The following is a 26,911-nucleotide window of genomic DNA, read 5'->3' as shown; positions in this document are numbered from 1 at the left end:
TTTGTCTGATATTAGGATGGCTACACCTGTTCTGTTTTGCTTTCTATTAGCATGGAATATCTTTTTCCATCCTTTCATTTTCAGTTTGCATGTATCTTTGTTAGTGAGGTGTATTTCTTTTTCTTTTTTTAATTGCTATGAAGACAGTCATTTATTGAAACATTGCTTGTAATACCAAAGTGATTGGCAATAACCCAAGTATAAAGCAAAAAGATATTAGTTGTTAAACTATACTAGATTCACACAACAGAATTTCATGCACTATAAACAAGAATACTGGGAATATCTGTCTATACTTTTCTTGTATGATGACATCTTTGGGATATACAGTTAAACAAAAAAATGAAATGACAGATCACATATATATATGTATATAAAAGAGGACTTTTAAAATTCGTGGAATTACAGAACTAAAAGATAAAATTTTAAAGTATAAATCTATATCTCAACAGAAGCTCTGCAAGTTCAAGGCTGTTTTGTAAGCGATGATATCAGTGATTTGGTCCATCCCTAAAGAGCTGAGTGTCCTGGGACTTTAAGCATGTTAATGCAATATTTTTTTTACATCATTAACTGTAAAAAATGGGTGTCTTGATATTTTAAGATTAAGAATCAAAAAATCAGAAGAAACCAAATCAGGACCAGAAGGTGGATGCCCAGTGATTTCCCATTAAAACTCTTACGAAACAGCCACCGTTTGATTGAAGGAATGAGCAGGAACATCAGTCATTGTGTGGAGAAAAAAATTCTCTCATGGAGCTTTCTTGGGCAAGTTTCCACCACAGTTTTGGCTCACTTTCTCAAAACATGTTATCATTCTTCTGCCCTCCAGAGAGTCAGCAAGCAAAATACCTCGAGCACCCCCCTCAAACTGCTGCCATCACTTTTGCCCTTGACTGGTCCACTTTGGCTTTGGTTGGACCACTTCTTCCTCTCAGTCACCATTGCTTTGATTGGGCTTTGTCTTCACAATCACAGTGGTCAAACCACATTCACCTCTTGTTACAGTTCTTTGAAGAAATGCTTTAAAATTTTCATTGAAAGTTCTGCTCTGAGGTGTGTTTCTTGTAGGTAGCAAATGGATAGATGAGTCTCATTTTTTAATCCATTCAGTCAGCCTGTATCTTTTAATTGGAGAATTTAGACCATTTACAAGGTTACTATTGATAAGTAATAACTTAGTCCTGCCATTTCTCCATGAATATTCCTATTGTTTGCTTTGGATTTTCTTTGTACTTTACTGGGATATTTTCTGCCTTCGTATTCTTTGGAGAGGATTTAAGAGAGAAAGGGAGGGGTCTGCACTGTGGTGTAGTAGGTAAAGACATCGTCTGCAGTGCATGCATCCCATATGACCACCGGTTCAAGTCCTGGCTGCTCCACTTCTGATCCAGCTCTCTGCAATGGCCTGGGAAAGCAGTGGAAGATGGCCCAAGGACTTGGGCCCCTGCACCCATGTGGGAGACCCAGAAGAAGCTCCTGGCACCTGGCTTCGGATTGGTGCAGCTCCGACCATTACTACCATTTGGGGAGTGAACCAGTGGATGGAAGACCTCTCGCACCTCCCCCCCCACTCTGTTAACTCTTTCAAAATAAATAAATAAATCTTAAAAAGAGAGAGAGAGAGAAGGGGAGGCAAGAAATTAGTAATAATGGATATCAGCAAAGTATTTTAGAATTTTGCAATGGGGTACTTAAAAAGAGGATTGAAGGAAGGATTTTTGTCAGTGATAAAAAATTATATCACATTTATATTTTGATAGGAGTGATGCATTAATGATGATACTAGAGAAAAAAAGGGGACTTAATGGGGCAATGCAATCCTTCCTGCCTTTGGCACTTCTCTGTGCCTCTGCAGACTTTGCGCAAAGTCATTCAGATACCTCCATACATGCAAATTAGCTTACTTTCATTCTCTCTTTATGTATTGGTCATATTTCCCTGCAGTAATGCTGAGTAACAAACAACTCTAAAGTCTCAGTGGCTATAACAGTAACTTATTTATGCTCAAGTTGGCTGCTGTTCAGCTGCTCTCAGCTGGGTTTGGCTGAGTAGGCTGATTTCAGACTTTGGGTTGGGGTCCAACATGCTCCACATGTCTCTATGCTAGAAGCAGTGGCTACCCTGCACATACTTTTCTCTTGACAAATGGTACAATCACAAGATGATGAGCCAAAACTCATGAACACTTTCAAAGCCTCTGTTTGCAACTGGTACACTCATATGCCACTGTTCAAAGCAAATCACACAGCCAAGCCCCACATCATAGGGAAGAAAAGTTCCTGCCTTCAAAAGATTGGGTTGGTCATTGGCAAGGAAGGGGAACAAAGGGGAAAATATTGGACAGATAATGGAGTCTGACACACTCTGCTAGTCTTACAGCCTTCAACAGAATGTTTTTGTGTTCTTATAGGGCTTACTACCTTGCTTACAATGCAGTAAATGCTGCAAGAATATTGAGTGAAGGTCATTGCAAGTTTTTTTCCAAACAAAATTATGATTCTGTCTCTTTTAACCTTAGACCCAGAAGGATTTGAGTTTGAATTCCAGCACTCTTACTTTTTAGATCAATGACTTTTGGCGATGATATCAAAGATAGACTACTAACAGGTGGCATTTCTTGAGTCTGTAACATGTGCTTGGAAGGCTGTGAAGAGTTGTATGTGATTTAATTCCCACGCAAAGCTATGAGATAGACATTGCTCTCTGCATGCCTTAGATAAGGTGACTGAGGCTCAGAGGGGATCCATAACTAACCCAAGGTCCCACAGTCAGAAAGAGGTGGGGCTTCCCACTCCTCCGAATTTACCCAAAGGAATTTAAATTGGCAAACAAAAAAGCGGTCTGCACCCTAATGTTTATTGCAGCTCAATTCACAATAGCTAAGACCTGGAAGCAACCTAAATGCCCATCAACGGTAGACTGGACAAAGAAATTATGGGATATGTACTCTTTTTTATTATTATTTTATTATTTTATTTTTTATTTTTGACAGGCAGAGTGGACAGTGAGAGAGAGAGACAGAGAGAAAGGTCTTCCTTTGCCGTTGGTTCACTGCCACGGCCAGCACACTGCGGCCGGCGTACCGCGCTGATCAGATGGCAGGAGCCAGGTACTTATCCTGGTCTCCCATGGGGTGCAGGGCCCAAGTACTTGGGCCATCGTCCACTGCACTCCCGGGCCATAGCAGAGAGCTGGCCTGGAAGAAGGGCAACCAGGACAGAATCCGGCGCCCCAACCGGGACTAGAACCTGGTGTGCCGGCGCTGCAAGATGGAGGATTAGCCTAGTGAGCCGCTGTGCCGGCCTGGGATATGTACTCTTTAGAATACTATACCGCAGTAAAAAGCAATGAAATCCGGTCATTTGCAACAAAATGGAAGAATCTGGAACACATCATGCTGAGTGAAATAAGCCAGTCCCAAAGGGACAAATATCATATGTTCTCCCTGATCGGTGACAACTGACTGAACACCAAAAAGGAAACCTGTTGAAGTGAAATGGACACTATGAGAAACGGTGACTTGATCAGCATAGCCCTGACTGTTAATAAACAACTTAATATGTTATCCCTCTCAGTATTTTTTTTTGTCTGTTCTACTTAATACTACTGGTTTAATTCTGTAATTAATACACAGTTATTCTTAAGTGTTGAAATTTAACTGAAATGTGATCCCTGTTAAATGTAAGAGTGGGAATAAGAGAGGGAAGAGATGTACAATTTGGGACATGCTCAAGCTGACTTGCCCCAAACAGTAGAGTTAGAAACATACCAGGGGAATCCAATTCAATCCCATCAAGGTGGCATGTACCAATGTCATCTCACTAGTCCCAGTGATCAATTTCTGTTCACAGTTGATCATAATGAAAGGACTAAGAGTCAAAGGGATCACATAAACAAGTCTAGTGCCTGCTAATACTAACCGATAGAATTAAAAAAGGGGAGAACGATCCAACATGGGAAGCGAGATACACAGCAGACTCATAGAATGGCAGATGTCCTAAACAGCACTCTGGCCTCAGAATCAGCCCTAAAGGCATTTGGGTCCGGCTGAAAAGCCCATGAGAGTATTTCAGGCATGGAAAGCCAAGACACTCTGGCCAAAAAAAAAAAAAAAACCTAAATGAAAGATCTCTGTGAGTGAGATCCCAGTGGAAAGAACAGGTCATCAAAGAAGGAGGTACCTTTCTCTGAAGGGAGGAGAGAACTTCCACTTTGACTATGACCTTGTCTAAATAAGATAAGAGTCGGTGAACGCAAAAGGCTTCCATAGCCTTGGAAACTCATGACTGGTGCATAGGGAGATTACTGATGCCAAAAACAGTAGTGTCAATTTGTAAAGTCAACAACAGGAGTCACTGTGCACTTACTCTGTCCTTAGTGTGCTGTACAATGGCCGGCGCCGTGGCTCACTAGGCTAATCCTCTGCCTAGCGGCGCCGGCACACCGGGTTCTAGTCCTGGTCGGGGCGCCGGATTCTGTCCCAGTTGCCCCTCTTCCAGGCCAGCTCTCTGCTATGGCCCGGGAGTGCAGTGGACGATGGCCCAAGTCCTTGGGCCCTGCGCCCCATGGGAGACCAGGATAAGTACCTGGCTCCTGCCATCGGATCAGCGTGGTACGCCGGCCGCAGCGCTCTGGACGCGGCGGCCATTGGAGGGTGAACCAATGGCAAAGGAAGACCTTTCTCTCTGTCTCTCTCTCTCACTGTCCACTCTGCCTGTCAAAAAAAAAAAAATTAAAAAAAATGTGCTGTACATTGTGATTTAATGCTATAACGAGTACTCAAACAGTACTTTTCACTTTGTGTTTCTATGTGGGTGCAAACTGTTGAAATCTTTACTTAATGTATACTAAACTGATCTTCTATATATAAAGAAAATTGAAAATGAATCTTGATAAGAATGGAAGGGGAGAGAGCGGGAGAGCGGGTGGGAGGGAAGTCATGGGGGAGAGGGGAGCCAATGTGATCCATAAGCTGTACTTTGGAAATCTATATTCATTACATAAAAGTTAAAAAAAAAAAAAGGAGAATCCAAACCATAAAAAAAGAAAGAGGTGGGGCTATTTTGTGCACCCCAACTCAACAGGCTCTAAAGCTGTGTCATTATTTTGTATGAAGTTAATTCCACTGCAAAAAGTACGAGCGTGAGAATCTACACTTTGTGGAATTATTAGAAGATTAATTGAAAAAACATATTTAAATTACCTGGTCCAGTGAATGTTGTACTCTGAGCACTCCACAAGTATTATTCTTTTTTCCATTTCTTTTTTTTTTTTTTTAGCAGGCAGCGTTAGACAGTAAGAAAGAGAGAGAGACGGACAGAAAGGTCTTCCTTATTTCTCCCAAGTGGCCACTACGGCCGGTGCATTGCAGCAGGCGCACTGCACTGATCCAAAGCCAGGAGCCAGGTGCTTCCTCCTGGTCTCCCACGCAGGTGCAGGGCCCAAGGACATGGGCCATCCTTCACTGCACTCCCGGGCCACAGTGGAGAGCTGGACTGGAAGAGGAGTAAGTGGGACAGAATCCGGTACCCCAACTGGGACTAGAACCCAGTGTGCTGGCGCCGCAGGCATAGGATTAGCCTAGTGAGCTTCTGCGCTGGCCTTTTCCATTTCAATTCTGCAAAACATGATGGAAACTTTTCCTTAGGATCTGATGCTTCCAAGCCATTAATTATAGCTTTGTTAAACCTACATTGCTCAACCTCTAAGGCCCTAACAGGCAATCTGCTGAGATTTTCTGTGATGTCAAACCATTAACAGTGGATTTCTAAGACTCTAGGGAAGACTTCCCGGTTTGCTCAGTATTTCTCTTGGCTGCCTAAATTATTCATGTCCTTGGTGGGCTCTGATCAGCTTCCTCCTGAGAAGGTGGATTTACAAATGAGGCTTGGGCCAGTGTTATGATGCTTCAATCTAGTGGATGGTGAGTGAAAGCCAGCAGGCAACTGGCAGAAGAGTTGCCCTGAGATTCCCCAAATGCTTGGGAGCCAGGACACAGCCAGTTCTCCCAAGTGGGTGGCAGAGACCCAATTCCTTGACCCACCACCACTGTCTTCCTGGGTCTGCATTGTCAGGAAGCTGGAATCAGGAACCAGAGTCTAGAATTTAACCCAGATATTCCAGTGTCACAAGGCCTCATGTTCCTTGTGTACTATTTTTGAGTGGCCTCTACTCTATTTCATAATTATATAAGGCTCTGTTTTTTTTTTTTTTACTTTTTTGAAAGGACAAAAGTCTTTTTCATCTTTTCCTAAGCTACATGTCAGTGAGACCCTGTATAAAAGCTATTCTCTGGTTGAAAAGGGGATCCCACCCTCCTGAACCTCTATCAGGCTCCCAAAAAATGACCCTCAGCCTCCACCAAGGAACTCAGGGCTACAAGGAATATGGCTTGAACACCATAAGTGGAGCACTAGTAGGAGCTGACAATGAAATCAGTCTTGTTCAATAGACACACTTTTGAATAAAGAAAATTCAGCAACTAACAAATGTAATGGTAAATAAGTATGAACTACACAATGGTGAGGACCCTTAGAATTTTTCTTGAAGGCCTAAGGAAGCCAATATAATGTTTGGCATCTAAAACCCAGTTGTCTTCATGTTCTGTCATCTTTTTTTTTTTTATTTGAAAGGTGGAGAGGCAGAGAGAAAGACAGACAGATAGAGCTTCCTATCCACTGGTTGACTCCCCAAATGCTCACAACAACCAAGGCCAGGCCAGGTCAGAGTCAGGCCTAGAACTCAATCCAGGTCTCCCAGGTGGGCAGCAGGGACCTGACTACTTGCTCTATCATAGCCACTACCCATGGTAAGCAATAGCAGGAAGCAATACGAGGAACTGAGTAGCTGAGAGTCAATCAGGCACTCCTACATGGGTTCTGGGCATCCTGATTGGCTTTTTTTTTTTTTTTTTAAGATTTTATTTATTTATTTGACAGGTAGAATTACAGACAGTGAGAGAAATAAAGACAGAGAGAAAGGTCTTCCTTCCATTGGTTCACTCCCCAGATGGCCGCAATGGCCAGAGCTGCGCCAATCTGAAGCCAGGAGCCAGGTGCTTCTCCTGGTCTCCCATGCGGGTGCAGGGCCCAAGCACTTGGGCCATCCTCCACTGCATTCCCAGGCCACAGCAGAGAGCTGGACTGGAAGAGGAGCAACTGGGACCAGAACCAGCGCCCACATGGGATGCCAGTGCTGCAGGCAGAGGATTAAGCCAGTGTGCCATGGCACCGGCCCCTCTGATTGGCTTCCTAACCACTGCACCAAATGCCTGCCCCTGGTTATCTATTTGCCTTAGTGCCATCACCACTAGAATGTCTAGAGCTATAAAAAATTTAAGAACAGAATTGTGGACTTTCTTCTCTATCCCTGTTCTACTTATACTTTTCTCCATTTCAATAAGCATCTACTCTTGCTTTGGTCATTCTTGATTCCTGGGCTTCCCACTGTGCTCTGGTCTTCCTTTGTTCTTTTCTCCACACAGCAAGTGAAAGTTCTTAAAACAAGTAGAAAGAGCAGACATCCTGGTCTTGTTCCTGATCGCCTGAGGCGCGCTCTCAGTCTTACCAACGAGCATGATGTTAGCTGCGGGTTTTTCATGGCTGTACTTTATCAGGTTGCGGAGGCTCCCATCTATTTCTAGCTTCTTGGATTTTGTTGTTGTTGTTGTTATCAGGAAAGGATGTTGAATTTGTTGAGCATTTTTCCTGTCTCTGTTGAGACAATTCTGTGGTTTCTGTCCTTTATTCTGTTGATGCAACATGTTACATGAACTGATTTTCAGATTTTTACACCAAACCTTTTATATAATTTTCTAACATTTTGAGGGCTTTGCATTCCAAAGTGTTCTTTTTGAGCAAACCTCTTTCCTGCGTTCCCACTGGGTCCCAGAGTTCTCCCATGGGATTCCACCAAAGACACCCTCTCTGGGGCCTTTGTTTTGCTTCCGCCACTTCCCTGCCTCACCTCCCTACTTTCTCATTGGTTTCTCTGGCAAGCAGCCACTCCCATCCAAATCTTCCTCTCCAGTATTGCTTGTGCTGACCAGCCTTGGTCTCCAGAGAGGAGTGAAGCATCTCTCTTCCCAGCCACACCTCTTGCCGTGACTGGTCTCTGCTGATGTTCCCGCAGGTGATTTATGCCCTGAACACTCGCCAGGATGAGGCCGAGGCCAGCATGGAAGCGCTGCGGGAAGCACACCAGGAGGAGCTCCAAGGCGCTGTGGCTGAGACCAAGGCCAGGCTCCTGCAGGAACAGGCCCGCAGTGAGGACGAAGAGACCCTTCTCCAGCGCATCCAGGTCCTGGAGAGTGCCCTAGAGCTGCAGAAGAGGTTGACACAGGAGGCACTGGCTGAGTCAGCCACATGCAGGCTGGAGACCAGAGAGAGGGAGCTGCGGGTGGAGGCAGAGCATGCTGAGCGCGTGCTATCGCTCTCCAAAGAGATGCTGGAGCTCAAGGCTGACTACGAGAAGAGGCTCCGGCACCTGACCAGCCACGAAGTCTCCCAGTGGGGCCGACTTTCCCAGGAGAGCCCAGACGCCAAGGCAGAGCCAGGCCAGGGCCCTGAAATGCAGGATGTCCTGCTGGAGGTGGAGCGGCTGCGAGTGGAGAACCAGCAGCTAAGCCAGGACTATGCCCGCAAGGCTGAGGAGCTGCAGGCCACCTACGAACGGGAAAATGAGGCCATCCGGCAGGCCATGCAGCAGTCAGTGAGTGAGGCCTTGTGGCAGTGGCAGGAGAAGGAGACCGACCTCCGCAAGAACTTCCAAGTCCAGGAGTCAGCTCTGCAGGCCCAGGTCAGGAAGCTGGAAGGGGACCTGGAACACAGAGGCCGCAAGATAAGTGACCTGAAGAAGTATGCACAGAGGCTGAAGGAAAGAATTCAGGTGAGGCAGCATCGCTTTGGGTAATAAGCACAGCTGCTGTTTTGATCACACATTTAGTGTCAGGCACGACACTAGTCACTTGACTTCTCTCAAGGTGAGCCTTGTCTCCTCTCGGGTCAATGACAGTCATTCAGCAACTATTTATTGTAAACCTACCATGTGCCAAGTCTAGGGCTATGGGCAGGGATACATGGTGAGCTAGACTTGGTCTTTAACCAGAGAGCTTAGAACCTTTGAGTTTACAGATGATGAGACTGAAATCGAAAAGCTTAAGAACTGGCCCAGCTGAGCACCCGGTAACTACGTTTTTGAACTCAGACCAGCCTCATTCTAAAGCCTCTGCTTGTTTCATAACAACCTGCCTGTCCTGAAATCCTAGGAGTCTGTGTTCATAGAGAGCAAGACCATTTATGAGTCAGTTATGTGAGCCCCACAAAAGCACAGAATCCCATCTCTAAAGTAGCAGCCACTAATATTACTAATACTCCCTGAGCACTTTTTCTTATACCAGATACTTTTTCTAATTTAATCCTCACCAAATAATTTGTCCCGGTCCACACAGCCAATCGGAGGATGAGAACACATTTGATGAACCTGAGCCACTAATTCCAGAAAGCCAGGGCTTCTGCTGTATGCTTATCCGCCTTTCAGATCTGACAACTGTTCTGTGCACAAGGGATGTCACAACACAGAACTAACCAGACGACTGAGCCCCTTCCTGTCTGTTTAGGACCTGGATGTGCAGCTCAAGGAGGCTCGACAAGAGAACACGGAGTTGAAAAGCACTGCAAAAAAACTCGGGGAGAAGCTGGCGATTGCCAAAGACAGACTGATGTTCCAGGAGTGTCATGTAACACAGAAAACTGGTGAGATGCCCTTGAATGATTTCTCTTTGTATAAAAAAAGATTGGTTTATTTATGTGAAAAGCAGAGCAGCAGAGAGAAAGGGAAGGACAGATAGAGCAGAGAGAGAGAGAGAGAGATTGTCCATGCAGTCATTCATTCCCCAAATGACCGCAATGGCCAGGCATGGGCCTGGCTGAAGCCAGTAGCCATCTTCTGCTGCCTTCCAGGTATGTTAGCAGGAAGCCGGATCAGAAAAAGAGCAGCTGTGAGCCAAAGCAGCACTCAGATATGGGAAGCAACTTAACCCATTGTGCAACAACGCAGGTCCCATTGAATGATTCTCTTGAAGATAGAAGCTTACCTGTCAGACTGGCCTGGTGCTACTGGCAGCCACGAGATGCCTTAGAGGGCAGAGCAGAGGAGCTGGACTGTTTGATCTGGCTTGCCCTGTGTGTGAATCCAATTCCCGCAGAGCACATGTGAACCTAAACCCCCAGCTACCAGGCCAGACATTTACAAGGTATGATGCAGAAGGACCACAGCCCCCATGTTTCCCCACTGGTGCTGGCTTCCCACCACCACCTCCACCATGCTCAAACAAGGCTTTGCATCTTTAACGTCACTTCACACAATTGCATCACAGGATCTTCCCAGTGATTCTGTGCAGTGGATATTGTCAATCTTCTATGTTACAGATCAAGAACAAGGCCGAATGAGGATAAGTGACTGGCTCAAGTTCAGCCAACTGCACGGTAATCGAGGTGATAGAGCTATTGTTTGTATCTGGAAAGTACAGGACAGCAAGTGGTTTCCACTAGGTTCCCTCCACATAAAGTTCCTGAATACCTTCAGTGTGACCAGCTTAATGCTGGAAGATACAACAAAGGCACTACAGGTGGGCTCTATTTTCCAGACCCTGATGGAACTATTGCAATGTAGCCCACATCACTCTCTAGATCCAGGAGCATGGCCCAGGCAGCAGGGGAGTAATGTGTCTGGGAAAGAAGAAATCAGCGTGGGCAGGAAAAGTGAGAAGAGATTTGTATTTGAACTAGAAGGGTGTTGAAGGTCTTGAAAGTAGGGCATGAGTACTTCAGGGAATGTAAAAGAAAAAACTAACAATTCAAGTGATATTTATTTTTCATATGATCCCTTAAACTGCAATCCAATTGAATGTATATATGTAATCTATAGAAAGCGTAATTAAAAAAAATGAAGATCACTAGTGTAGGAATTAGGAGAACATAACAACTATTTAAGCTCAGGATGCTGCTTCAGCAAGGATGAGAATCACAACCTTGACTAAGAAGACCTGCAGGCCATGGAGCAGGGTTTACCTGTGGGGAGGAGGGGGAGAGTTGAGTAGCAGAATGGGAAACCAACTGCAAAAGGCCTTGGATATGAGAGCATGGCCAAGAGCATTTCAAATGATGTTGAAACTTATGCCTGCAGGTGACATGAAGACTGAGCTAGTTCCAGAGAATGAAGTCCTGGGGGAAGTGAATGACTTGGAATCTTGCAGTCTTCATTCTCAGCAGGACCAAAGCTTTCTCAAGGAGTGTCCATGCACCAAAGCAAGCGCAGAGACACAGGTAGTGTCTGACATAGCCCTGGGGATGAAGAGTTCACAGTAGGCTCTGCTGGAGCTTCTGGTAGAGGCCATTCCCCAACCACCATGCATCTGTTTGAATCAGCAGGTCCCATGGTTTTAGGAATGAATGAAGCAGGAGTGGAGTTCCAGCCAACTTCTGCCAACCCCTTGTCATTGGACACTAGAAGACTGAGAATGTAACAAAATCATCCCAATATCTTATCATCACCTCTTGGGAAGCTAGAAACTTGTTTAAGATACTAATACATGTTGCCAGCCCAAATAACAAAGCACTCTTACAAAATGACTGTAATATGAACTGGAACATCTGTTGCTGTGACAATAGCTACCCCATTCCAAAGAGCCTTTTTTTCCAATGATAGATTAAGTTAAGTCTTGTACAAATGTCAAATATATAGTCTTGTAAAATTGGCGGCACCTTGTGAAACATGATTTTAAATCAGTCTACCAACATTATAAAGGTTATATAAAAGGGAAACAGTGCCTCCCTGCTCTGCACCCCTCCCTGGTAATTTTACAAGGTTCTTTTGCCTTTTATAGACCAAGAGAGATGCAAGTGTTGAGACAGAATATATGAAGCAACGATATGAAGAAGACCTTCGTAAAATCAAATACCAGACAGATGAAGAAAAGAAACGTCTCAAAGACCAGCTGGTGAAGCGCCTGGAGGACTTGGTAAAGAAGCACACCCTGGAAATCAAGTCAGTTCGCTCATCTGTAGAGGCAGAAAGAAAGAAGCTGCAGAAGGTGAGAACCCTGACATGGAGACCACTCCTCCTCTTTCTCCTTTTCCCCGCCTCCTTCCCTTCCCAGAAATGTTCCTGGAACTCCTATTGTCTGGAATTCCAAACTGGGTCTCTGCGTGCTTGGAGATGAAGGACATGATCCCTAACTACAGGGAATTTGAGGACTTTTGGAGGTGATAGGGGAACACCCCTAAGACCATGAGACAATAAGAGCAGGAGTTGTTGACAGAGAATAGAATTTTGTCTTCTGAGCAGTTGACTTAGGGAAATTCAACTCCAGTCACTCAGCAGAAACACAGGGAAAGAATATGAGCCAAAAACTCAGGCTTGGAAGACTGCCTGGATCCAGGTGCCTTCTCTGCCACCACATAGCAAGTTGTTTTACCAAAATTTTCCCAGGGCGGGATTCTGCATGCCTCAGACTCCTTGTCTGTAATTTGGATGCTGATAACAATAGCACATCTTTGAACAGCTGTGAGGATTTAATGAGGGACCAACATGAGAAAACAAAGCATGCCCTAGTGCCTGGGCTATGATGGGCAGCAGGGAGATGGGGTGATCAGTCAGTGGCGTGCTGGTGTGGAGGGAGATCCTCATTGTCTGTGCCTCATTCCCACTTCCCACAGAAGGGGGCAGATTTCTGCCAGGAAGACATGTGAAGCCTCAGCTCCTCATTTTGCTGGGAAAAGCAAATAACATATGTGAAGGTTATAGGAAAAGAATGGAGTGTAAAATAAACATTATTATGAATGTAGGTAGAATGCTTTGTTTGATGCTTACAAGAAAGGTTCTTTATAATCCAAGAAGCTGCATTACCAGCATTGAGTGTCCACTGATAGATAATCCTGTATCACTGGGGCATGAACTATTGTGTGATGGTTAAGATTAGTAAGTACTCAATTAATATATGTTGAATAAATAAATGAACTCATAAAAGACGCAAGCTTATTCTGAACCTAAATCCAGATTATCTGCAAGATGTGTGACCATGGACATGTCACTAAACCTCTCTGAAGCCTAATTTATGAAATGGGAGTAAATACTTTAAGGATTTGTTATACAGATGAAATGTGGTATTGTATGAACACTTAGCTCAGTGCATAGCATGTAATGCTGTTACTAATTATCATGTGCTTTGGGTGACATCATATGAAATATTATTACCTAGTGCCCATTATACTTTGTACTTAGGAATACATTTAATCCTTCCACAGTATTACAAAATGGAGTCCGTATCCCCATCTAAGGGATGTGGAAACTGAGGCTCAAATATATGATCTATTAAGTCATGGAGATAGTGGGTGGCGGAGGGACAATTCCATCCCAACAACGAGGTCCCAGAGCCCATGGAACCCCGACTCCCACACTGGATAGGCAGCTGTATTGAAAGCATTTTTCTCCCCATGAGCTATGACAGGCTGCACAAATCCAGTCTTCAGGTGAACAGTCAAACACTTTTTCCATCCCAAACCCAATCAGGAGAAGAGACAGTACCTCTCCCAGGGCTACAGGTTGCCTGAAACCTGTCAGCCAAACCTGACTCTGGCTGTGCAAATTTCATTTCAGCTTGATGCACTGACTGTGAGTCCACTGGAGAAATGAATCACGTAGATAGAACTGGTGTTCACTTCCTGGTTTTTGCTTTTTGCTTATGTCCAGAAACTGAGAATACCCCTTACATAAATTAGAACAGGCAAATTATGGGAAGATACAACCTTGAATAGACTTTAAGTCTAGGATTTATGGACTGAAAACAGACGCCATTTCCCACTGTAGAATAGGTGTGCTCTATTTGTGCCCTTGGTGTGGGTACGTTACCTTTCCTGAATACCGCCTAACCCTAGAGAACGCACCTCCTAGAGAGGGCTGGAGTGAGCCTGGAAGACCTGTTGCCTTCCTCTGAGCAGCAGGAACGTACTCTATCTTTTATAAATTAATGTCCCATGATTCTCTTCCAGGCTTGGAATGCAGTACTTTATATATTTAAAAGCATCTGTCTCCTTTTTCCCTCCTATGTTTGACTTGGGAGTAGTCTCTCCTCCTCACCTGAGTTAGAAGAAGGTTAAGCTTCCCACTGAAATCCTCAAGGGCACTTTGGCTGAGCTGGACATGGGCATGCTTTTTTCCAATCTGTGTTCTCCACATTACCCAAGAACTGCTTCTTTTGTGACAGAAATCCACATTATTCTACACCTAAAATGAAGCGTACTATTGCCAAAAATTACTGCTGAAATCAATTCTTTTCATCTGGGGGGGAATTTGTTTTTCACTCTAGGTTCGTTTGTCAAGGCAACAGCTGAAACTGTGATGATGTGTACCCTAGGAAATCAGCTGTGTAAAATTAGAAATAGTTTTCCTTTGTGCCAGAAGCCATTGTGGCAGGGGATGTTCACCATGCAGTTAGAGTGAACACGTCTTGGCAGAATTAGCGTCTGTACCAGAAAGTATGTTAAACAAAACTTTTATCCAGCAAAACCTTCTTTGGATAAGAAGCTAACTAATGAAGTAAAAAAATCAGAATTTTTGCTAGGAGATTCCATGGTTGCTTGAATTTTCTGAGCTTATTTGGAAGCAAAGGATAATCTGTATATTGTCTTTAGGAAATGAACTCTCTAAAACAACAAATCCTGTAAGCCCTTCCAGTCTAGTCACATCACCCTTTTCTCCTCTGTTAAATAACTGCCCCTGGGATAATGCTACGGACTGTACCAGGACCATTGGTCCCAGAAAGCATAAAGGTGTCACACTGGCGGTCAGCAGCAACATCTTGTTAGATGCTCAAGTCAGAAACCCAGAAGTCCTTTCTCACTGCTCACGTTCAGTCAGCAATCAAGACTATTCTACTTTGGTGGCCCTGGAACATTTCCACTTCCCTCTGTTCTCAGTGGTGCCACAATGATCTAGTCAACCACCCTTTCTTGATAGACTGCAATGATCTCTCTGCCCCCTGTCTCCCCACTTCATCTAATCCAATCTCCTTTCCAGCAGGATTTTCTGAAAATTCAGCCTTGGCCTCAAACTCTCCAACAACTCCCTGTCATCCTCACAGATTAGTTCCAAGTCCTGAACACAGTTTCTAAGACCTGACAGCGGACCCGTTTGCCTTCCCTGCCTCATCCTGCACCTCTCCTCTAACTCTGCCCTCCAGTTTCATTCCATGCTGTTTCCCATCAGGGCCTTCATGCACAGCTTTCCCTTGGTGGAGAATATTTTCCACCCCACCTCCCAAATTCATGCATCTCATTCTATCTAGTTCTTACTAACCAATTGACTTAAGCAGGGGTCTTCCCACAGATCTTCCCTGCTGAGCCTAGTGATGCTGGAGTCTAATAGCTCTTACCACATTGCACTGTAATTACCGATCACTCTGTTTTCCCGTATGGACTGCTTTTCTCACTACTACATGCAACTTGTACTGGCTCATGAGAGGTAGCTGTCATATCTCTTCTCAACTCCATGCTCAGTGATATCACTATACTAACTCGACATTGGCCATGGGAGGAATGCATCCATCATGGAAAGTAACACATGCTACAAATCAATTTTTTTATTTTTTACTTTTTTTGGAAAGACTAAATCTGTAGTCCCTTTTCATGATGTTTGGAAAATGGTAGATATTCAGTGAATATTTGTTGCTTGAATGAATGAATATGTGACAGGTTTCCATTATTTGACCCCAGATGAACCTCCAGTTATTCAAACCTTTGCCGCATATTTTCCAATATATCAGCTCAAGTACCTCTTACTGCCCAAAACAGAATAGGGATTCAGCTTATACAACTTGTCCACCCTGCTTTGGGGAGCATGTGGGACTGCCCACAGGAACCACCTCAGCATCTCTGTAGCGGAGATGGGAAGATCTTGCAGATGATATTTTTCTGTACTGGGCACCACATTTTCCTTCAGAACACAGGAAAGACAAATGCCCAATCAGCTTTTCCTGAGTTCAAATGTTGATCTCCCTGGGTCCAGCACTGTAGGTTAAGCATCAGCCTGTGAGACGGCTATCCACATTAACACTGGTTTGAGTCCTGGCTATTTCAGTTCAGATCCAGTTCCCTGCTAATGCACCTAGGTAAGCAGTAGATGATGAGCCAAGTACTTGGGCCCTTACCAGCCATGTGGGAGACCCAAGTTGGTTTCCTGGCTTCTGGCTATGACCTAGCTGAGCCCTGACTGTTGCAGCCATGTGGAGAGTGAACTAGCCTGTATAAGATCTCTAACTCTCTGTCTCTTCCTCTGTATAACTCTGCCTTTCAAACCAATAAAATAAAATAAATCTTTAAAAAATATTTTTGACTTCCCCTCTTACTGGCTACATGAACTTGGGCAAGTCATTCAATATCTTTAAGTTTCATTTCTTCCTCTAAATAAGTGTTAATAATCATACATAACTCATGGAATTTTCATAAACATCAAAGAAATGATCTATGTAAAGTGCCCAGCTGTGGGGAGCAACTCGGACTAGACTGTTACTGGAATTAAGACTTATTCTATGCATCTGCTCTCCCACAATATGGCGCTGGGAGAGAAGTAAACAGCTTCCGCACAGCTGCCTCCAGTTCAACTAATAAACTGTAGGACTTGCTCCTGATTGGAGGAGAGCAGCGTACTCGGCGTGTGGGCAGCCGAGTTGGGATTGGCGGAGGAGGACTATAAAGGAGGAGAGAGACGGCATGCACCAGGAACATCTATGGGGAACATCTAAGGGAACCCGTGCAGCCCCCGAGAAAGCCGGCCGGCGGTGTGCCGCTCCCCTGCGGAAGTGGGGAATGCGGCCAGGGGGAACTGCCCTTCCACGGAGGTGGAAGGGATAGTAGCCAACCCGGGAAGAACCAGCAGCAAACCCGGGGAGGGCCGAGCAGACGAAAGAACAGCGCAGGGTCCTGTGTTGCTCCTCCACGAAGAGGGGGAGCGACATAATGGTGCCGTGACTCGGATATGAAGCCTAGGCAGGGCTTAGTGTCGTTCCTCCACGAAGAGGGGGAGCGACATAATGGTGCCGTGACTCGGATATGAAGCCTAGGCAGGGTTTAGTGTCGTTCCCCCATGAAGACGGGGAGCGACATAATGGTGCCGTGACTCGGATAGGAAACCTAGGACGGATAGGAAACTTAGGAGGGAAGAAACGGGAAGAAGCAGGAAAATACCGGAGAGAGAGACTAGCGAAGAGCCTAGGGGAAAGCCGGACGAGAAAGGTGCCGGAAGAAGCTATTGAAAGCCTAGGCATAGACTTGGATATGGACTGTGGGAAAGAAGTTAGGATTGAAAGCGAAAGTGAAAGCTTTCATAGACTCGGATGCGGACTATGGCGGGAAAGCTAGGAGATTGAAAGCGAAAGTGAAACCTGGAGGAGGCTTGGACTCGGATACGGACTGTGGGAAAGAAGTTAGGATTTAAAGTGAAAGCAAGAAGAAACTTAGACTCAGATACGGACTGCAGGTTGAAAGTGAAAGTGAAACCTATAAGAAACTTAGACTTGGATACGGACTGTGGGGAGAGGCCAGGAGAAATGAGGGAGGAATATTGTTGGAAGAAAACTTAGGGAAACACACCGGGTAGAGAAAAATGTTAGGGAGGATGAAGCCGCGAGTGCAGGCCAAGCCATCTTGGAATTCTTCAAGTCACCCTGGGGAGCAAGAGGCGAAGATCTGGAACCAGAGGCAGAGACGTGGGCCGCCAGGATTCGCCAGGTTAGTCCGGGGAACTTGGACTGAATGCCGGTGGTGGCGGAAACATTCGCGGAAGCCGCCGCGTGCAGAGAGAGCACGGGGCATTGGCGCGAGGCCGTGGTGCGGGCGTGAAGTGCGTGGAGACCGCGGAGCGTGCGCGCAGAGCCGGGAACCCGCCGGCGGGGCGAGGCGCCGGGAAGCCGCGCAGAGCCGTGAAGCTGCCGCGGGGCGAGGCGCCGGGAAGCCGCGCAGATCGGAGAAGCGCGGGCTGAAGAGGCTCAGAGCCAGAAAGCCGCCGAGAAGCAGCCTCGGGGCGAGGTGCCGGAAAGCCGCAGGGATAAGAGAAACAGAAGTTTAGAAGTAAAGTGAGAAAAACAGGAATGCTGGAAGATAGAAGTAAAATGGGAGAAATAGGAATACCCGGAGATAGAGAAATAGAGAAATAGAAAGGCCTCCCCTCAACATGGCAACGAGAAAGTTTGGATTCGGTCTGCCTGATTAAGTGAGGCGATGAGCACCTGGGCGGCTAGCAGCTTGTGCGCCGCAGGTCACCGAAGACAGGCACGAATTAACATCAGTAAGGCTTCCCCACAATGCAACAATTAGGAGGCTTGGATTCGGTCTGCCTGATTAAGGCGGTAAGCGCCAGCAAGCAGCTCGACCAGAGTATGAGCTGCAGGTCACCGAAGATAGGCACGAACCAACACTAATAAGTCTCCCCCACAATAAGGCAATGAGAAGGCTTGGATTCGGTTTGCCTGATAGGGCTTGTAAGCCCCTGCAGGCTCGACCAGAGCATGCGCTGCAGGGCACTGAACACAGGCACGCATCAGCGCCTAAAAACCTCCTCACAACATGGCGAAGAGAGGACCCAGATTCGGTTTGCCTGATAGGACTTGTAAGAGCCTGTGGCAACTCTAGCAAGTAGAGCAGAGTGTGTGCCGCGGGACACCGAAGACAGGCGCGTATCAACACCAAAAAATAAAAAGAAAGGGGGATCTGTGGGGAGCAACTCGGACTAGACTGTTACTGGAATTAAGACTTATTCTATGCATCTGCTCTCCCACAATATGGCACTGGGAGAGAAGTAAACAGCTTCCGCACAGCTGCCTCCAGTTCAACTAATAAACTGTAGGACTTGCTCCTGATTGGAGGAGAGCAGCGTACTCGGCGTGTGGGCAGCCGAGTTGGGATTGGCGGAGGAGGACTATAAAGGAGGAGAGAGACGGCATGCACCAGGAACATCTAAGGGGAACATCTAGCTGAAGGAACACCTGTGCAGCCCCCGAGAAGAGCCGGCCGGCGGTGTACCGCTCCCCTGCGGAAGTGGGGAATGTGGCCAGGGGGAACTGCCCTTCCACGGAGGTGGAAGGGATAGTAGCCAACCCGGGAAGAACCAGCAGCAAACCCGGGGAGGGCCGAGCAGACGAAAGAACAGCGCAGGGTCCTGTGTTGCTCCTCCATGAAGACGGGGAGCGACATAATGGGGCCGTGACTCGGATATGAAGCCTAGGCAGGGTCCTGTGTCGTTCCTCCACGAAGAGGGGGAGCGACACCCAGCCAAGGCTATACGCTCAATAAATATCAGTTCCTGTGATTACATCCATCTGCTCAACCAGACCATAAAGGTCCATGACAGTGGACAGCACAGAAGAACTGTTCTCCAGATAACTCCCAGATAGTCTAAGCTCAATGCACAGGAAATGCTGCAGTGATCCATTCCTCAGTTCTTGAACATTTTATTTTTTTCTTTTACATCTTCTCTCTAGCTTTTCTCATCTAAACACATGTCTTAATGCATTTTATATGCTTCTGATTCCCAAATGTATACTCCAACCTAGCTCTCTCTCCTGAACCCATGTTTCCAACTACCTGTGAGAGCTCTAACAAACACATGCCTCAAACTCACCACATGCAAACAAGCCCCCAAGATAGTCCCCAGACCTGCTCCTTCTTCCATCCTCCCTGGCTCAGTCAATAATAGCCTCTCTTTTTAGCAAGGCTTGTCATTCTACATCCCATTTATATCCAGAGTTCTACACCTCACCTCCCACACAGCTGCTATGGGTCTGACTCCTGCCTCAGTTAATGCAGACAGCTCCTCATTGCTTGCCTGCTGTCACTCTTACCTCCTCCCCACGTGCTTCAGCCCACCAGCAAGACAGAAATCAGTAGTGATCTTGTTAAAATATTATCATCTAAATCATGTTACTTCTCTGCCCGGCCATTGAGAAGCCTTCATTTCACCTGTAAGTCTTGCCAGGCTGTGCAAGGCCTTGCTTCTGTCCCTCAGCCACATCTCCCACCTCTGCTCCCCTTCACTGCAGTCCTATTGTGTGCCCTTAGAACATGCCAGGGCCTTTGCCTGTCCTGAAAAGCTCACACTCAGACATCCTTTTTGCCAGCCCCTTGTCCCATACAGGTCTTTACTTAAGAGTCACTTGCTCTGGAACTCTTCTCTGGCCAGATTCTCTCTTATGTTAGCCCCTCATCAACACTGTTCAGCCCCTTCCCTGCTTCATTGTGTCTGTATCCACTCTAGTGTTTAGTCTGTTGTACTGATTGGCTTTACTTACTCCTGTCTTCTTTACTCGAACATCAACTCCTAGTTTGTAGGAATTTATTTTGTGAACCCAGCTCTGAGATCAGTACCTGCCACCTGCCAACAAACGTCTCAGTAAGTGCTGAGTGTTCAGCAAAGAGAAACAAAACATTTCATTCCCTCCTCTAGATACTTGCACAATTTCCCCAGAAGTTAAGCTATTTCAGAAAAGCTGAGTATCTGTAAGAATAATAGTAGTACTTGAATTTCCTGAGCCTTTATTATGTACCTGGGACCATGCTAAACCTGTAGCACGAGTCACAGAGAGATTGGGAAATGTGCTCAAGATCCCACAGCTAGAAGGCAGCTGTGCCATTCACATGGTCTCCAGAATGTTGCTTCATCTCAGTCTGCTTTGTATTGGGCCTTGCAGGCTCTGGTGGAGGACCCTAGAGGAAGCAGCCGTGAGAGCCCATCATGCTAATATAGGGGCATTGTTGCAAAGGCAAAAGTTTGTTCTGTTCTGCATGTACCCCTGCATCTGACAATGCAGCTGGTTTTGTGACTTTTGGGAATCTGAGAATTTTATCAGTAGTGAACATTTTCTTTTCCTTTTCTTTTTAAATAAGTGTTTTTTGTAGTAGGGTGTTTTTGTGTGTGTGTGTGTGTGACAGGCAGAGTGGACAGTGAGAGAGAGAGAGAGACAAGAGAAAGGTCTTCCTTTTTCTGTTGGTTCACCCCCCAATGGCTGCTGCAGCCGGCGTGCTGCGGCCGGCGCACCACGCTGATCCGAAGCCAGGAGCCAGGTGTTTCCCCTGGTCTCCCATGCAGGTGCAGGACCCAAGGACTTGGGCCATCCTCCACTGCACTCCTGGGCCACAGCAGAGAGCTGGTCTGGAAGAGGAGCAGACAGAATCCGGCGCCCCGACCGGGACTAGAACCCGATGATGCGTACCTTTTTTTATTTTTTTGAGATTTGTATTTATTTATTTATTTGAGAGAGAGTTACAGAGGGAGAGAGAGACAGAGAAAGGTCTTGCATCCGCTGGTTTGCTCCCCAGATGGCCACAATGGCTGGAGCTGGGCTAATCCGAATCCAGGGGCCAGGAGCTTCTTCTGGGTCTCCCACATGAGTTCAGGGGCCCAAGGAGTTGGGCCAACTTATACTGCTTTCTCAGGCCATAGCAGAGAGCTGGATCAGATGAGGAGCAGCCGGCTCACAAATTGGTGCCCGTATGGGATGCTGGTGCTGCAGGCAGAGGCTTAGCTTACTGCACCACAGCACTGGCCCCTTCTTATCTGATGCTAGAAAACTTAGAGTTGAGTGTACCCATCCCAGCCTACTCCCATATATATCAGACTTCACGGTCTGAATTTAACAATCATTTCCTTTTGATCTTCTCATGTGTTTCCAATGGAAATTTTCTTGCAATATTTATGACTTTCATAAGTTTCTTTGACTGCTTTTGGGAATTCGGTAGGGTGTGACTATGTAAGTGTCCTGCTTTCATACCTCGGTGGCTGATTCTTCTAATCATCATTTAGGAAGTAGAAGCACAGTTGGAGGAAGTGAAGAAGAAGTCAGAAAAGGAAATACAGCAGCTGGAAGAAGAGAAAGCGGCCCTCAGTGTGAAGCTCCAACATTCTCTGCTGGAGGTCAGCCCTGAATCTGTGCAGCTGCAATGCTTGGGAATGAGGATGAGGATGGTTCTGGCCCCTGGGTGTTTCTGCCTAATTGAGGTGCCGGGAATTTCAGGAGATACCTCAGCTGCTTACATCCCAGGAAGAAAAAGGCATCCGGCCAGACCGGAAGGCTCTCTCAGAGGATGTAAATTTAGCTGCAAGTAGCAGAGAGCTGATTTAGAGAGGCCCAAACAAATTGGCCTTTAATGTGTCACATAAAAGAAGGACACAGGAGGCTGCTGCTGCTGATTCTACTGCACATTCTACCAGGAACGGGATCTTTCCTGCCCCCTACTGCATTATCACTCTTGGAACCCAAGGCATGTTTGCCTTCCTGGGCTGCTACTTTATTTTAAAATACTTTTTAATTATAACTGTTATCATTCAAAAGGTGAACCATGCCTTAGACTTGATATACCAGCGTCTAGGGTGGGGCTTGGTGAAGGTCTCAGCTACAGAGGCTTCTGTCCTTGGCCAGACCAAGGTGGGGCTGCACAGTGAAATGCCCATCCCTGTCCCTCTTCCCTCCTTCACTTCTCCCCACCCCCCACCCCCGTGAACCACGCTGCCAGTCTTCATATTGGACCTGGATTACTCTGCTCCACAACACATAAGGTGGCTTGGTGTATACGTGTGATACCAGCCCAGTTGTTCTGCTGGTGGGGGATGCTTGGCTCACATCATGGAAATCTGTTTATGTGACTGTCCTTTAAAACCGCTCTTTAAAAACTACAATGGCTAACCTTTGAGCAATACTTGCTCTGATCAGGACACTGTCTAAGCAGCTTACCTATATTAACTCTTTTAATCCTCATAAACTTTCTTATAACATAAATGCCCTCATCTCTAATTTACAAATAAGATAACTGAGTCACAGAGAAGGTATATAACTTCCCCAAAGTTGCACAGCTACCAAGTAGCAAATCTGGGATTCAAATCCAGATAATGTGGCTCTAAAGGTCCTACTCTTAACTCCTAGGCTGATAGGGGTCTAGCACAATATGTCACCTCTTCAAAGACTTTGACTCATTCAGGACCTGAGTGTCCACATGAGCAAGAGGTTGACTATGCACAAAGTACCTCAGTCTTGCTCTCCATCCTCAATTCCTTCTACCATCTTAATGGCATCCTCATCCACCACTGCCCCCCTACCCTCACTCCGATTACCAAAGTTAGAAGTGGAAGAATCTCCTTTGACCACATCCTCCTCTCCCAACTGCCCGTCTTCACCCTGGTCCCTCCCCTGCCCCATCATCCCCTCCACTCAATTATCAAGTCCTGTGGATCCTACAACTCAAACCCTTCTGTCCCCTCTTCTCCACACCAGTGCCTAGGGTAGGACCCTCAGAGTAGCTCACCTAGATTCCTTTTTCCCTGCCTTTAAATGTTACATAAACAACTGCACATGAGTCCTTTGAATGTGCCATAAACCTTAGAGGATGTAGTATAAAGAGAGTTTCATAATCTTTAAATATTTCTTCCCCAAATACTCATTATGTAAAGCTGAGTGAACATGCTGGTATCTTTGTAGTTCCTCTGAGATGCTGCCTGAGTCATGCGAGAGCGTTGTCATGGATCCCCCGCCTCCCCAGTCTCCCCTAGGCAGCTGATTCCTGAACTCGTGTTCTAAAACTCCATGTTTATGTTCTCAAGGCCCCACTCTTTCTCCCTTAAAACCTTTAATCCCTATGTGGTTCATAATTTGGGTCCAACCCAATTCACAGCCCTGACACGTGCATTTACTCCTTTGTGCTAGCCCCTCCCTCTGGGGGATTGTTCTTCAGATTTCACATCCAGCCAACCTACTCTATTGTTTCACTCTGGTCTTGCTACCTGGGATGCACCTTTACTACCCACAGACTCGAAATCACCCTCAGTGCCGTTAAACTTGCCTGCACTCAGGGCAGAGTCTGTTGCTGTAAATTCTGTGCACCTCACAGTGCTTGTGAGTTAATGCTGTCGAATCCTTAGGCCCGTGACAGGCACAGAGTAAATGCATCCTTAATGAAGCTGGTACTATTTTGTTTGCACCTCCCTGAGTGCTGTTGTGGTTATATATCTATCTCCCCCCTAAAATGACAGCTCCATGTCTCATTATATATTTGTTAAAGACTTCATTATCTTGCTGTCTGGCTTCCACTCTCTTTCCCTTTCCTCCTAGTACTTTAGAATGGGACCTGACAAGTATTTGGTTTTCTACTACTAAGACTTGCTGGCAATTTCTGAGTTTCCTTTATGGATATTGGCCTCATTCTCCTCAAAGATAGTGAGAAAAGTCTGATTGGTTCATTATAATAATCTGGTTAATAATCATCATCATAGTTAAGATGACAATTTCATAGCATCTTCCCTCTACTCTTACCTAAATTTATCTGTACAATTCTTCAATGCTGTTCATTTTCTTTACCAACTAACATTTTTTGTGTTCCAAAAGAAAGTGAGAGGCTTTCTGGGAATGGTATCCAAGTCACCCTACAAATCTAGAATCACTACTTGATGTCAGTAATTAAAAGGAAAGTATGGAATACGTAAGGCTGCTAGGCTCTTCTTCTGCAAGGACTAAGCAAGCAGCTAATTAGCAATGGCCATTCCACAAGCATGTTTGGGATGTGTCCAATGGGACACTCTCCGCAGACAGATTGGCCTCGGAGAATTGATGCCCAGATTAACTACCATATCCAGAAGGTAGGTCTTTGCCTCATTGCCTAGTGTTTTTCATCTTCTGGTTTAGGTCTTAAGGCTGGAAGAATTTATCCAAGAAAACAAGGTGTGTTCCCGAAGAACCGAGGAAAAGTCCCAGGAATTAGACTGCCAACGCCACAGCATTTTGGAGACCCAGGTAACCTCTAGCTTTTTCTGCTGTGATTAAGGATCCCTTTCTCCTCTGTTTCAGCATTTTGGCATCCCCAGTGACACATGCTGATGTTAATGGGCTCCTTTATGTCCCTGCTCAGCACTGCCAAAATGCCTGGGAAGAAAAAACCAACACAAAAATCCGTTTACAAAAACCACAAAGGAAATAGAGTTCTGAGTAATTATCCTTGTGGTTTGAAAAAGAGGGCAGTTCCTCAGATTAATCTCCTGCCCTTCTCTGAGAGCAGCCTGCCTGGCTGATAAGGGTGGCCCTTGATTCTGCCCCGGGAGAGTCGAGCAGTCATAGTCACAGCCTCTGCCTGCCTCCCTGCACCCACGTGATCTCATGTATTCTAATAGCCCTTCCCATCCCTTTCAAGGGTGCTTCTCGAGGGTGGAGACTGGTTCCTGTGGGCTCTCTGATGGGCTCATGACAGGCCATATTGTTTTCGTAGGTCTGCTGTAATAAATGACCATGTACTTGGTGGCCTAAACAACAGAAATATCTTCTCTCACGATCCTGGGGGTCAGAAGTCAAAAGTTGGCCGGTGCTGCGGCTCACTAGGCTAATCCGCCTGTGGCGCCGGCACCCTGTGTTCTAGTCCCGGTCGGGGTGCCGGATTCTGTCCTGGTTGCCCCTCTTCCAGGCCAGCTCTCTGCTGTGGCCAGGGAGTGCAGTGGAGGATGGCCCAAGTGCTTGGGCCCTGCACCCACATGGGAGACCAGGAGGAAGCCCCTTCCTGGCTTCAGATCGATGCAGCGTGCCAACCATAGCAGCCATTTGGAGGGTGAACCAACAGAAGGAAGACCTTTCTCTCTGTATCTCTCTCTCTAACTCTGCCTGTCAAAAAAAAAAAAAAAAAGAAGAAGAAGAAGAAGTCAGAAGTCAAGGTTGTGGTAGGAAGGGAGAACCTGCTCCCTGCCTCTCCCTCAGCTGCTGGTGCTACTGTCTGTTCTTGGCATTCCTTGGCTTATGGACACATCACCTGATACCTCCCCTTGCCATCACATGGCCTATTTCCTTGTCAGCCTGCATTTTGGTGTCATCATAGGGCCTTTTTGTAAGAATATGAGTCATTGATTTTAAGGACTCCTTATGACCCATCTAATATGACCTCATTGCAACATCTGCAAATACCTATTTCCAAATAATGTCACATTCATAGTTACCAGGGGTTAGAACTTCAACGTATTTTCTTTGTGGCACAATTCAACTCACACCATAGGTACTCCGTTAACATTCCTTGAATGATATCAGAAGTGCAAATAATTCCTGTGAAGTTGGTGTTTGAGTTCCCCTGGCTTGAATGGCCCTTGTGATTCTCATTTTGGCTTCCCTCTTAACCTTGTTAGCTGGAGCTGTCAAAAACCCACTGCCCTAGCTTATTTTTTATTGTTGCTCTAAACGTTCAGTCCACTTTAGACTCCAGATGGGAAAACACTGTGTAGCCAAGTCTGACTCTCACCACATCAGCCTCATCTTTTATTCATTGATTTTCCTGTGTCTGAGTGCCCTCAGGAGCTGTAATTTCTCTCTCTTGACCCCAGTCTTCTAGGGCTTTAATCCTGCCAGCAGACCTTGTGTTGTGTCTCAGGGGGACAACCCACATATTCACCATTGTGAAAATTATCCAAAACTGTCGGGAATATGGATTTGAATAATAAGCATTTGTAAGAGAACTGGCCAGTTCCAGAGAACTGTTCCTGTCTTTGATTTCATTGGAGTTTTTATGCTGCAATACTCCCATTTTATGGAGGAAGAAAATGAAGGTCAAAGTAGCAAGGTGACTTGCCTGCCATCACAGGTTGGTAAGCAGCTGAGCCAGGATGGGCCCAGCAGTTTTGTGGCGCTCATTCCCTTCGCTTGATCAGAGTGTCACACACCCAGGATGCCTTCCACATAAAACAGAATCGAAATGTCATGGGGTTGAGGAGAGTGACAAGGGCTTCTTGGGTTTCCTCCTCTGGCACCCAGACAGCCTGAGCAGCTCTGTTGCCCCTGCACAAGCATGCAGGAGAAGCCTAAAGGAGAAGAGGCACCTTCATCAGCCAAGCTGGCACCTTTCTG

At 46.1% G+C, this 26,911-nt stretch overlaps 1 protein-coding gene across 5 annotated transcripts in view; it reads left to right on the top strand.

Moving 5' to 3' along the window:
• The window catches only part of FAM184B (family with sequence similarity 184 member B), a 141,868-nt gene that overhangs the window by 81,066 nt on the left and 33,891 nt on the right, over window positions 1-26,911 (top strand). For all 5 annotated transcript variants that reach the window (XM_089326975.1, XM_089326976.1, XM_089326974.1 and 2 more), the window contains 6 exons: window positions 8,134-8,889; window positions 9,620-9,755; window positions 11,188-11,327; window positions 11,888-12,094; window positions 21,853-21,963; window positions 24,722-24,829. In XM_089326975.1, the coding sequence (XP_089183101.1) occupies window positions 8,134-8,889; window positions 9,620-9,755; window positions 11,188-11,327; window positions 11,888-12,094; window positions 21,853-21,963; window positions 24,722-24,829 (1,458 nt within the window). The remainder of the gene's footprint in view (window positions 1-8,133; window positions 8,890-9,619; window positions 9,756-11,187; window positions 11,328-11,887; window positions 12,095-21,852; window positions 21,964-24,721; window positions 24,830-26,911) is intronic.

Source organism: Oryctolagus cuniculus, chromosome 2 (genome assembly GCF_051225735.1).
Source record: "Oryctolagus cuniculus isolate XC-2025 breed Fujian yellow rabbit chromosome 2, ASM5122573v1, whole genome shotgun sequence".
NCBI lineage: Eukaryota > Metazoa > Chordata > Mammalia > Lagomorpha > Leporidae > Oryctolagus > Oryctolagus cuniculus.
This window is presented reverse-complemented; position numbering and strand designations above follow the sequence as displayed.